General features: G+C 27.5%; 4 protein-coding genes across 9 annotated transcripts; 2 read left to right on the top strand and 2 right to left on the bottom strand.

Moving 5' to 3' along the window:
* Window positions 1-456: 456 nt before the first annotated feature.
* LOC105666047 (eukaryotic translation initiation factor eIF1) lies at window positions 457-2,520 on the bottom strand. Its single transcript, XM_012311762.2, has 3 exons — window positions 2,344-2,520; window positions 1,978-2,135; window positions 457-1,311 (listed from the first exon to the last, which is right to left on the bottom strand). The coding sequence occupies exons 1-3, from the start codon at window positions 2,369-2,371 to the stop codon at window positions 1,165-1,167; spliced, it is 333 nt and encodes a 110-aa protein (XP_012167152.1). The 5' UTR covers window positions 2,372-2,520; the 3' UTR covers window positions 457-1,164.
* A 463-nt stretch (window positions 2,521-2,983) lies between these two features.
* LOC100651762 (ADP-ribosylation factor GTPase-activating protein 1) lies at window positions 2,984-5,923 on the top strand. 3 transcript variants are annotated; one of them, XM_048408989.1, is made up of 8 exons: window positions 2,984-3,385; window positions 3,451-3,732; window positions 4,020-4,231; window positions 4,387-4,486; window positions 4,570-4,659; window positions 4,885-4,944; window positions 5,164-5,339; window positions 5,450-5,923. In XM_048408989.1, exons 1-8 carry the CDS (start codon window positions 3,326-3,328, stop codon window positions 5,655-5,657), a joined length of 1,188 nt encoding a protein of 395 aa, XP_048264946.1. In that variant the 5' UTR covers window positions 2,984-3,325; the 3' UTR covers window positions 5,658-5,923. The 3 variants fall into 3 exon arrangements, with proteins under 3 accessions (XP_048264946.1, XP_048264947.1, XP_012167151.1); XM_012311761.3 differs by having other exon boundaries at window positions 2,988-3,385; window positions 4,372-4,486; XM_048408990.1 differs by lacking the exon at window positions 4,885-4,944 and having other exon boundaries at window positions 2,987-3,385; window positions 4,372-4,486.
* Window positions 5,924-6,247: 324 nt separating this feature from the next.
* On the bottom strand, window positions 6,248-7,791 carry LOC100651884. Its single transcript, XM_003397548.3, has 2 exons — window positions 6,852-7,791; window positions 6,248-6,740 (listed from the first exon to the last, which is right to left on the bottom strand). Exons 1-2 carry the CDS (start codon window positions 7,265-7,267, stop codon window positions 6,518-6,520), a joined length of 639 nt encoding a protein of 212 aa, XP_003397596.1. The 5' UTR covers window positions 7,268-7,791; the 3' UTR covers window positions 6,248-6,517.
* A 96-nt stretch (window positions 7,792-7,887) lies between these two features.
* On the top strand, window positions 7,888-11,378 carry LOC100651645 (aspartate--tRNA ligase, mitochondrial). Of its 4 annotated transcripts, none has more exons than XM_012311759.3 (11): window positions 7,888-8,243; window positions 8,336-8,584; window positions 8,667-9,035; window positions 9,105-9,281; window positions 9,354-9,533; window positions 9,601-9,708; window positions 9,784-9,981; window positions 10,077-10,289; window positions 10,351-10,534; window positions 10,608-10,756; window positions 10,954-11,378. In XM_012311759.3, exons 1-11 carry the CDS (start codon window positions 8,169-8,171, stop codon window positions 10,960-10,962), a joined length of 1,911 nt encoding a protein of 636 aa, XP_012167149.2. In that variant the 5' UTR covers window positions 7,888-8,168; the 3' UTR covers window positions 10,963-11,378. The 4 variants fall into 4 exon arrangements, with proteins under 4 accessions (XP_012167149.2, XP_012167150.2, XP_048264943.1 ...); XM_012311760.3 differs by having other exon boundaries at window positions 10,957-11,378; XM_048408986.1 differs by lacking the exon at window positions 10,954-11,378 and having other exon boundaries at window positions 7,890-8,243; window positions 10,608-10,786.
* The last annotated feature ends 324 nt before the right edge of the window (window positions 11,379-11,702 follow it).

Consider the following 11,702-nt stretch of genomic DNA (forward strand, 5'->3'; position numbering starts at 1 on the left):
AAAAGAAATATATATAGGTATAGACATGTACAAGCATCCAGAGCTAATTATATACAAACACACAATCTATAAGTATAAATTATTTCCCATCTATGATATTGATATAATAATTTTTTATGTTTTTATTAATATATTTTCAAATCTCTGTATTATACGATAAATTCTTAATGTAAATATTAAGAAAAAGTCATTTTCTAATATAATGATAACATTAATTAATTATATTTAATTGAATTACGGTCATAATTATATTTAAGACCGTAATTCAATTTTTATCAATGTAATCTTATCTAAACTGTTATCAAGAATTTAATAAAGAAATTTCTGAAATAATATGTAATTCTTATATTCATTTTTAATTTCAAGATGTATATTTTATAAAGTAATATTTATTTTATGATTCGAAGTTGTTTTAGCATTAAAATTACATGAAAAGGAAATAGGAAAAAGTCCAAATAGCGGTGAATTACCATTTATTTAGAACAGCCACATTCTTATCTAAAACAATTGCTTTCATGTTGTCAATACTGTTTCAAAAAAAGAAAAAAATTGGCAATTCTCCCTCAAAATAAATCCATTACAATTAAAGATGATCCTTTCAATAAATAATACAATCAATATGGAATTAAAGGCACAAAACTTGGAAACGACAATGTAAAAACCAGGCCTGTTACCTTACTGTATAAACAAAACAAAGCATTCAGCGTTACACACAATAAGCCAATCTAGGGTCTAAAATAATTTTTTTATATATATATCTTTCTCCCTCTCCTTTCTTCTCTGAACACGTCTATAGCGCCGAGATACATACTACCTAATCCCAAAAAGAAGATCCATCCGTTGCTATTTGTATCTATTCCTTGTATAAGTATTTTCTCAAATCACTAATTAGTTATCACTACTACTTTAAAACGTGATGAGTTTAGTGGATTACACCTAACATAAGGCTGTAAAATATTGCTTCCTACAATCTTACAAATGTCTGATTAGAATATTGTGCCTATATCGTTACTGTTATATATTTTTTATTGAAATATATATGTGTATATAATAGGATATCTCACGATGTATCAACAAGTATTAGTGACTGATACAGATAATTTAAGATGATAAGGTGTTGATGAAGGTGGAGTGTTCTTAGATAGTGGCATGGATGTTTGTTGGTTAAAAACCATGGACTTTAAGTTGGTCAGGTTTGGCCAGACCTGACTTTGTTAGCCACTGGCATATATTTTCTCGCTGGTCCCCCTGCAGCTGCAACACCTCTCCGTACTCCGGGTGTTCGATTACTGTCCCATTGCAGGCGAACTCCTAAAAATAACATTATTTTGCCCTCTATTCTTATTTTATTTCAAATATTTATTTTTTATTAATAAATAATTTAATTTTATTAATAAATTAAATTGAATATTCTAATTTGATTATATATTTTATTAGTAAGTAAATTTATATTTGAGATTATGAAGTAATATCTAAATCAGCTTGATAGAAACTTTTCATTGCATACATGCAAGCAGATATTTAAGATAAGGGAAATATAATTAAATGTTGCAAAACTTACTAAAAACTTTAATTTTATGCAAATATATATATAAACAATTTTGTATTATTTATAATCGTTTGCAAAACAATTATTTTTTTAATTTTGTAAATTAAAATGTTATTTCATATAATGTACGTGAAAAGCGACTAAAAGATGAATTTAAAAATCATATTTATTAAATACAGATGTAATATGTAGAATATGCTACTATCTTATTTTGTATAAAAAATTTAAACAAAAAATACAATAATAAAATAATGTCAAATAAATTTTCTAGAAAAATTTCACACATACTACAGATACATGTTTATGATGTATGCAATTACATTTTAACTCTGGACAGTTGTTTGCATCAGTTCTATTTTTAGCATGGTATCTGACACTGACAAAAAAGTGAATTATTGAAAATCATATAGTAAATATGATTTTGTTACCTTTTTACATGCTCTCACTATTTTCTTCAAGTCATATTCAGATGAAAGTCCTTGTACTGTTGTTAAGGTCTTACGACCATTCCGTTGCTGGATCCTTATATGCACGAGACCGTCTTGGACATCATCATCTGAACCCTTGATTGCATCTGCAAAGGGGTCTGCAAAAGAAAGCAAATATTATGTTAAATACTAAGAAATTTTTCATTTAACTGATAAATCATCATCTGAAACAAACAACTTTCAAAATGAAAACGATAGAAATGTTAATTGCGTACTATGATGCAAGCAAAAGACGCCATCGCCATTTTGATAAAACTATCTTCTACAATATGATCAGTACTACAAAATAGAAAATATTATATTTACCGAATGTGTTAAGATTCTGGATGGACATACGACAAACAAAATATATCCCCGGGAGATATAGAACTGCAAAGTGCAAATGCAGCTGTGAAAAATTACGGATGACGCAGGATAACAGAAGCACCACGCAAGAATACTGCTAAACCCAAAAAACCTTGTGCAGAAGCTGAAGTCAACCGGAAGTAAAAGTTGCATTTGTCATGAACAGTGGGTGGGGTTGCGCATGCGCTCTTTCAACAAGTAAGCGTCGTTTACATGAAATAAATGTTGCATTATTTGATTGGTAAAACTAGACGATATATTGCATAAAATTTCATGTGTATAAGTTTAATCATTTCTTCCATAGAAGCAGGGATAATCCAAATTGTTATAATTTATAATTTTTTACATATTTTGTAATAAAATAAGAAATAATTATAAGTTTGTTATTCTGTAATTTGTACATTTTACGACCTATATTTTTTCGGATTTACATGAACATGAACAATATACGTTAATTAAAAGTAATAATATTTAATAGATGCAGAATTTTTTTGGTCGATAAAAATACCTTTATCTCACTTTACCATTATTTTTGAATATAAAAGAATGTGGTTGGTATAAAGCGCTCCATAGTGGTTGTGGTATATTTTAGAAACACGCGTACTTGAATTTTTAGTCATTGCTCATTGCTTTGTTGGTACTCTCCTCTCATATGAGATGAAATATCCAATGAAATGATCAGTTCCATAAACTTTATGACATTATGTTCAATTTGGTTGTATATAAATGATATATCTATTATTTTACTCATATGATAGAATTTAAAATACATATCAAGTAATTGATATATATCGGAATTGCTTTTTTCATTCGCTCATTCGTCTATGACAAATTGAGATTACTACCGTCAAGGGATTAACGACAAGTATAGTATGGTGGATTTTTAATTTCAAAATTAAATATTGGATTCGATTTTTTATTTGAGTTTTAGCGACTGGAGATAATGGCTAGTCCACGAACTCGAAGAATTCTAAGTGGGCTTAAGCCAAAAGATGAGAACAATGTAATTCATTAATTTTATTTTCTTCATAATATTCCATATGTTAATTAAATTTTATTATTTTGCAGAAATGCTTTGAATGTGGAACTCACAATCCTCAATGGGTTTCTGTCACATATGGTATATGGATTTGTCTAGAATGTTCAGGCAAACACAGAGGACTTGGTGTTCATTTGTCATTTGTCAGATCCATTTCCATGGATAAATGGAAAGACTCAGAGTTAGAAAAAATGAGAATTGGTGGAAACAAGAATGCTCGTGAATTTTTTGAATCACAACCGGATTGGAACGATAATATGTCAATAACACAAAAGTATAATACTAAAGCAGCAGCATTATATAGAGATAAGGTAAATATAATATATTGCTTTTAATCATAACATTTTGTGCTTTTTACTACAATGTATAAGCAATTCTTTTCTTAAACTTTCCCAAACTTTTCTTAATTACATTATAGTAAGGAGAAGTAATAAATGCAATGTGTTATGTATAATTTTATATCCTTGAAATAATTATTTAAATTAGTCTATAAATTATTTAAGTAAATGTGATGGTACGTGAAACATAACTTTACTCATGTTTAATGTCTTTTTAAAAAAATAAACAATATGGAATATTATGTTACATAAATAATTAGGTTGCAACATTGGCACGTGGAGAAAGCTGGAATCCAACTACATCCACAGCTAAGGATTTTCAATCCTCAATGTGTTCAGAAAATCAACAAGAGTATTCTTCATATCAAAGTGATACATCAAATTCTTACCAAAATTTTAATTCAAATAGCTGTAAGTCTCAGACAGAAGCCTTTTTTGCAAGAAAACAAAATGAAAATGCTAATCGTCCAGAGTAAGTTTTACTTTTTATATCAATATTATTATTATTATTTTATTTTATTATTTTTAGTTTTATAACTATAATAAAATATGTAATAGTAATTAATATATATAAAATATAAATAATACAAAAGTTAATGAATATTTTTAAAGTAATATTCCACCTAGTCAAGGTGGTAAATATGGAGGGTTTGGTTATCAAATGAATCCACCACCCAGGAGTTCATCGCAAGAATTTTTTGACAGTGCAGTATCCTCTTTAGCAAGTGTAATTATGCTTAAGATAACTAATTATAATTAACATGTACAGTTGGTATATATGAAATCTGCAGTAAACATTTACTTTTCTAGGGCTGGTCAATACTTTCTTCATCAGCATCAAAAATAGCAAGTAAAGCTACAGAAAATGCCATTAGAACTGGAGAGTTAGCCATACAAAAGGTATTTGTATCTATTTATTTACATTTGCATATAGATATATGCATACTTATATTCGTATTTGTCTTATGTTTTTTATTGTAAAATAAATTATTAAATTATAATTTAGTGGTAAAAGAAAGTTAATAGTGATTATTTATTTTGTATTTAGCATTATGTTTATGTATAGTGAAATATATATTACTTTCAGTTAAATTTTTCGTTTCCGTCTTATTTTGTTTACGCTAGGTACGTGATGGTACTTTTTGGGAAGAAGTTGGAACTCAAGCTAATAGTATAGCTGCTAAGGTAGATAGCTATATATTAAAATGATGATTAATAGTACTTATTAACTAGATAATTTAATTCTTGGATGAAATGTTATTGTAATTGTAATTAATATTGTATTAGAACAAGCAAATTTTTATTTCTTTTTTAAATAATTAAATTCCTTTAAGTCAATTAAGTAATTAAACAATAAATCCATAAACTAACTAATTATTAAACTTCCTAATTATCTTTCAATAGGTTGGAGATTTAGGGAGAAGAGGATGGGGTGATATTGGAGGAACAAATTCAGTTGAACAGAATCAATATTGCTCAAAGGAACATTATCAAAGTTCTTCCACTACTTATCAAAATAATGATATAACCCAGCATCATTCCACTGAAAAAACATCTTTAATGAAAACATCGCAGCCCAAGTAAGTTAATAGTAGTTCTAGTGAAGCTATTATAAAACATAAGCATTTTAAATTTGAATGATTATAATCAATGCAATTTCATAAATTAATTGTACTTTAAATTATTTTAGAACCAATGTATCAACTGCAAATTTTTCCAACTGTGAATGGGATTGGGGTAATGAGACAAAACAAAGTAACCAAATAACAGATTCTAAACCAGTTGCAAGAAAATCAAAAGATAAAGACGAAATATTAATCAACTTTAGTACGGACCATCATGCATCTAACTGGGATTCAAAACTTGAAGACGATGCATGGGAAATATTAAAAAATTAATTATTATTTATTAATTAGGAAATTTTTATCAAAGTTCAAAATCTTTAAATATCTTGCCTATCCTAAAGATTTTGAACTTGTATAAAGCAATGTAACAGCAATTGTTAAAATGAAATTATTTTTATTCTGTGTTTTACCCCTCTAATGTTACAAATATATGTAGATACATATAAAAGAGTAATCATTTACGGTTAGTGTATACGTGCCAGCGTGTATACATTGTACGCTTTAGAAAGCGTAAATAAATATCACATATTGCAAGTTAATATACTTCAAACTTTGCTTTATGATTAATGCATATTAAGATGCAAAGACATGTTGGTACTGTGTGTTGTTTACCTTATTTGATTAATTTTCATATATTATGCATTTATATTATTTCACAAATAATATATATGATATTGTTTAATGTACTATATCATCATTCTTATGTAATTTATACATTCATTGAGCTAAAAATAGATGGAGAAGATATATTACAAAGAGCTTCTCTTCAAAAAGATACAAAACAATTATTTTATATTATGATATGTATTAGATGAATGTATATTATTACATTGGGTTATAATTATTTACAATACAAAATAATATCTCTTAAAATAAACATTTATTTTATTCTATATATATAACTTACATGAGGTAATCTTTAATACATTTTTAAGACAATAGATTTCTGTCACATAAAATAAATCAATTTACTCTATTGGATAAAAATTTGTACTTGTTTATGTTATATATAAATAAAGAAAATCTTTTTCTATCACAGCAGAAAATGTATCCAAATTTTAAGCACCTCCACATTATTAATATTTATTAAATATTATCATTACACATGAATGTATAAAAAAACTATAACTATATTATAAAAGTTGACCCGGGACCCTTTTTCCTGGATATACTTTTTTAATATGTCTTTTATTGTAAGTATTACCAACATATTCCCAGATATCTTTCTCACATTTTGGCCATATCTTGCGTTCTAGTCTTGATAACAAAATACATAGTAAATCTCTATCTTTTGGTGATAGATCAAAATATGATACTGGTCCCAGGCTTGAGCGATAAAGAAAATTATATATTGCTCTACAATAATTACATACAATTATCAATAAACAGAGTTTATTAGTATTATATATAAACTGTTATAAAATAGTCAATAACTTATTATCAATAAATAAAACTATTCATATATACCTGAAATCAAAACCTTCTGCTTCTGAAGGGGATGGATGCTTTTCAAATAAATGTATAAATAATAATGCTTCTGGGATAAGACTATCCCCAGGTTCAAACATTCCACAATTCATCCAGTTGTTTATTAGTTCATGTTCATATAAATATTCTGCCATTTCAGAATATTCAGTAATTTTCCATCTGATATCTTCAAAAGACATGTTTGGCAACATTTGTGATATAGCTTCAACATTTTCGGTCCCATATTTTTTTAAACCTTCTAACAATATTTTTTTATCATCATTAGTCCACAGTTTATTTGATTTCACTTTTTGTTGGTTTACTGTTGTTATCTTGCTACTTGTTGCTTTACTTTCATTATTCTTTTGCTTTGCAGTTTTTGCTGCTGTAGCTTTTCTTTCCTTAGGATTATTCATTTTTATATTTAATTAAAATATTGCTTGAAAACGTAACTACAGACTTTATTATAATTGTCTTAATATATCCAAACACTGATTGATGATGAAAATAATGTTTCTAGGGAAAAATGGCTAGACAAATAGTGCAAATCTAATTGGTTACTTCTAATCACGCTGGAGGTTGCCACATATCCATAGATCGAATAAATTTTTAACAGTAAAAGAAACTAATTAAGGGTATTAATTTGTGAACTTTTATAATTATATCTTTCAAATTAGTCCTTCAACTTTCTTTCTACTAGACTTCCTACTACCTATTCCTTTTAACCTATCCTACGAATAAGTAGATACTTTCCTCTTTTGCTCATCGTCGCACATTGCTATGATTTTATTAGATTGTAGGTGTGAAACAAGTGTGTTTATTTTATATGTATGTATAAATAAGTAATTGTATTGAGCCTATCAGAAACACAGTCATATAGGTGTAGGATATAAAGCTTTTAATGACGTAAGTCGTAAGGTACCCTTTACAAATCGGTCATTCACTACTCACTAACTCAATATTTGCTACGCTACTGTCGCTAGCCATAGAGCGCTGTGATCTAGCAGATACTGCCTGTAAATCTTTAACTCTTTATGTTTCATGTATTTCGTAGGCTATCTTACTATTTGCTCCTCTTGTCCCGCGAAGTTTCTTCTGATAGACGCAAAAGGCACAGTATTTTTATGAAAACTATGTATATTCAATAATTAATTTTCAAATATAAAACAACAAAAACTAGTATTTATATGAATATGTAACAGTGAAAATAACGCAGAAAAAGTTTTTTAAACCTAAAGTGTGATTTAGATATATCGATATAAATATTTTTCATTACAATATATATTTATAAACCGCATATTTTTGTTTATTATAAGAATGCTTCGTAATTGTATTGTATCAAAAATGTCATTTTTTAACTTTTTATTTATGAATCGTCTATGTTATCAAAAAGTGAGTGCAAATATTTATTAAGTTCATAGAATATATCTTAATTTATACAAAAATGAAAATATTTATAAATATTTTAATATAAAATTGTTTAGCTTATGACAAAACATTCTTTAATGTGTATAACTTATACACATAATTTAGCTGGTAAACAACAAAGAATAAAAGAAAATGTGCAACCAGTTAATAAATTTGTTTCAAGATCTCATACATGTGGTGAATTAAGACTACAAAATGTAGGAGAGAATGTTCAATTATGTGGGTGGTTAGAATTTTTAAGAATTGACAAATTTTTGATATTGAGAGATTCTTATGGTTCTACTCAATTCATTATACCTGAACATGTGAGTTAAAGGATATAAATTCCAATAAAGTATACTATATGTATATATATCGATATTAAAAACAAACTATCTGTTATGTTAGAGAAAGGACTTACAAGAAATGGCTAGGAATTTGACCTTTGAAAGTATATTGAGCATAGAAGGTAGAGTATTAAAAAGACCAGAGGGTCAAGAGAATAAGTATATGGGAACTGGAGATATTGAAGTAGAAGTAAAATCCTTAAAAGTTTTAAACATAGCAAATTCAAATATTCCATTTATTATTAGAGACTATAATAAGGCAAATGAAAATGTACAAATGAAGTATAGATACATATCATTAAGATATCCTGAATTACAAAAGAATTTAAGATTACGTTCAGAAGTGATAATGAAGATGAGAGAATACCTAATTAAAGAATGCGATTTTGTGGATATTGAAACTCCAACATTATTTAAAAATACTCCTGAAGTATGTATACCAGAATGGTACTAAAAACATTATGGCCAAGATGTTTAAACCTTCTTTTTTTTAACACAGGGAGCACATGAATTTATAGTTCCAACAAAACTCTTGGGCCAATTTTATTCATTAGTACAGAGTCCCCAACAATTTAAACAATTATTAATGGTTGGTGGCTTTGATAGATATTTTCAAGTTGCGAGATGTTACAGGGATGAAAAACCTAGACATGATAGACAACCTGAATTTACACAGGTATAATTTTTGACTTGTAGATATATATCCTTTATAAAATTATTTAGTACTCATAGATATGTTATTACACAGCTGGATATTGAAATGTCATTCGTTGATTGTGAAGGAATAATGATGTTAATTGAAAACTTATTAGCATATTCTTGGCCTCAAGAATCAGGAGAATTAACTATTCCTTTTAAACACATGAAATATGAGGATGCAATGGAATTATATGGTACAGACAAACCAGATTTACGAATACCACAACAAGTAAGATTTAAATATACTTCTAATTCAAATTCGAAGAATAATTTCAAAAATAGTATTAATATTTCAGCTTTGTAGACTGACAGAATTAATTGATCATTCGGTATTAGAACAGAGTTTAAAAATGGAACAAAATGAACACCGTGAAGTTTATGCTCTAGTTTTTTCCCAAAAACATGTATGTTTACAAGTTATTTATATTTTCCTTGATTTTTGGTATTTTTATATTTATAACATGTTTTGTATACCCTAGGGTTTTCTTACAAAATCTATCAAAGATACTATATCTGAGCTACAATGTACTTATTTCCCTTCTGTGAAATTAATACAAACAAAGATACCTAACAAATCGCCAGTAATAACAAATATTATTGATGGAAATGTACAACAAAAGTTAAATTTAAAAGAAGGAGATGTACTGTTTTTAGCTTGTGGAGAAAAAGTACACACGGTAAATATTAATCTGCTAATTATATTTTCTACATTTATTAATGATACATTAACATCAAGCATTTATATATATTAACATCAAACTTAAAATTACAGCAATCACTATTAGGAAAAGTACGTCTTGAATTTACAAAGTCCTTAGAAAGTAAAGGTCAAGAAATTTGTACTAATAGGAATGAATTTTTATGGATCACTGATTTCCCTTTATTTTCGTTTAATACTGAAACAAATTCACTAGAAACTATGCATCATCCATTCACGCAACCTCATCCAGATGATATGCAATATCTTATGAACAATCCACTGAAGGTACCCATGTTAATTAATTAATAAGCTTAATAGTATTTTAATAAGTGAAATACTTTTATAGGTTAGAGGATTGCATTATGATTTGGTTATGAATGGTTTCGAGATCGCAGGAGGATCGATACGAATCCATGACTCAAAATTACAAAAACAACTATTTAAGATGCTAAATATAGATGAAACACACTTAATGCATATACTTGATGCTTTAGAATCTGGTGCTCCACCTCATGGTGGAATTGCTATAGGTATTTTATTTTTAATTCAAATATTAACTATATGTGACAATGGAGTATCATAACAAATAAGTTGGATTTTTAGGATTGGACCGTTTAATATGTTTGCTCTGTAACACAAAAAATATAAAAAATGTGATAGCATTTCCAAAAACTACTACAGGTCGAGATTTAATGTCAGGAGCTCCGGTTCCCATTTCTGAGAAAATAAAAAAATTGTATAACATACAGACGGTAGACAAATAAAACAATATTCAAGAAGTATCTTTTGCATTTTTTACTCTATTGTAAAAATATTTATAAGAGGCTAGTTGGTCGTATTCACTTCGAAAAGTATTATTCAATAATTTTTGTATATTTTATAAAATATATTCGATATTTTTATTTGTTTCAAAATCATCACACTTATGATAAAATCTATGTCATTACAGCAGAAATGAAAAGGAAGATCGCTAATGTAATATTAACAAAGTCAATCAAACAATGTGAACTAAGGATAAGGGCCTTTAGCGGTCAGTGTTCGAATTATATGCACATTTCTTTTCCGATGCTCTGGGTGGAAGAAATGCGCATATGTGCGACGAGAAGGGAAATTCGTATTAACGATCAGCGAAGGGTAAGGGTAAAAAAATATAAAAATTACTTGAAAACTTAATAAAATATTAGTAATAAATTCCTTTCCTTTGTACTGTGAAAATAACAATAAGAATACTACAAGCAGACAGCAGCAACTGGCAATAACGATTATTAGAAATGATTAGACAGTACAATAAAAAAATGAGATTATTTGTTGCAAGATAATTATATGAATGTATTTAGAAATAGTTTCAATAAATCAGACCGTAGTTTAACAATATTTTACAATTTTGTTGTTTGTCCTTGTCACTATCCAATTCCATAAAAACAAAAAATCAAAAAATGCAATCGGCAAATATTTAAGAAAGCGTGGAATTTTAAGAGGAATAGTATAACAAACGACCGCGAAATAGTTTTCGAAAATTCCGAGATGTGATGTCAAATTCCAAGTATTATTGAAATAGTGTTACCTCTTATAATATTATATTCTCTTGTTATAAAATAGAGATTTTGACAAAATATTTTTTCGAGAACCCGAAAATATAATCTGAGAAATTTCTGGAATGTGATGTTATTTTCGAATTGTGCCACTTCCTATTACCAT

The sequence above is a fragment of the Bombus terrestris genome, chromosome 9 (genome assembly GCF_910591885.1).
Source record: "Bombus terrestris chromosome 9, iyBomTerr1.2, whole genome shotgun sequence".
In the NCBI taxonomy this organism is placed as follows: Eukaryota; Metazoa; Arthropoda; class Insecta; order Hymenoptera; family Apidae; genus Bombus; species Bombus terrestris.

Coding starts and splice junctions, on each gene's coding strand:
- LOC105666047 (XM_012311762.2), bottom strand. CDS start 2,371: ATGTCCATCCAGAATCTTAACACATTCG. Junction 2,136..2,343: donor CCAGAATCTTAACACATTCG/GTAAATATAATA, acceptor TTTCTTTTGCAG/ACCCCTTTGCAGATGCAATC. Junction 1,312..1,977: donor TAGTGAGAGCATGTAAAAAG/GTAACAAAATCA, acceptor TGTTATTTTTAG/GAGTTCGCCTGCAATGGGAC.
- LOC100651884 (XM_003397548.3), bottom strand. CDS start 7,267: ATGAATAATCCTAAGGAAAGAAAAGCTACAGCAGCAAAAACTGCAAAG. Junction 6,741..6,851: donor GCAGAAGGTTTTGATTTCAG/GTATATATGAAT, acceptor TAATTATTGTAG/AGCAATATATAATTTTCTTT.
- LOC100651762 (XM_012311761.3), top strand. CDS start 3,326: ATGGCTAGTCCACGAACTCGAAGAATTCTAAGTGGGCTTAAGCCAAAA. Junction 4,660..4,884: donor GAGAGTTAGCCATACAAAAG/GTATTTGTATCT, acceptor TGTTTACGCTAG/GTACGTGATGGTACTTTTTG. Junction 4,945..5,163: donor CTAATAGTATAGCTGCTAAG/GTAGATAGCTAT, acceptor ATCTTTCAATAG/GTTGGAGATTTAGGGAGAAG.
- LOC100651645 (XM_048408986.1), top strand. CDS start 8,169: ATGCTTCGTAATTGTATTGTATCAAAAATGTCATTTTTTAACTTTTTA. Junction 9,036..9,104: donor TATTTAAAAATACTCCTGAA/GTATGTATACCA, acceptor TTTTTAACACAG/GGAGCACATGAATTTATAGT. Junction 9,709..9,783: donor TAGTTTTTTCCCAAAAACAT/GTATGTTTACAA, acceptor TGTATACCCTAG/GGTTTTCTTACAAAATCTAT.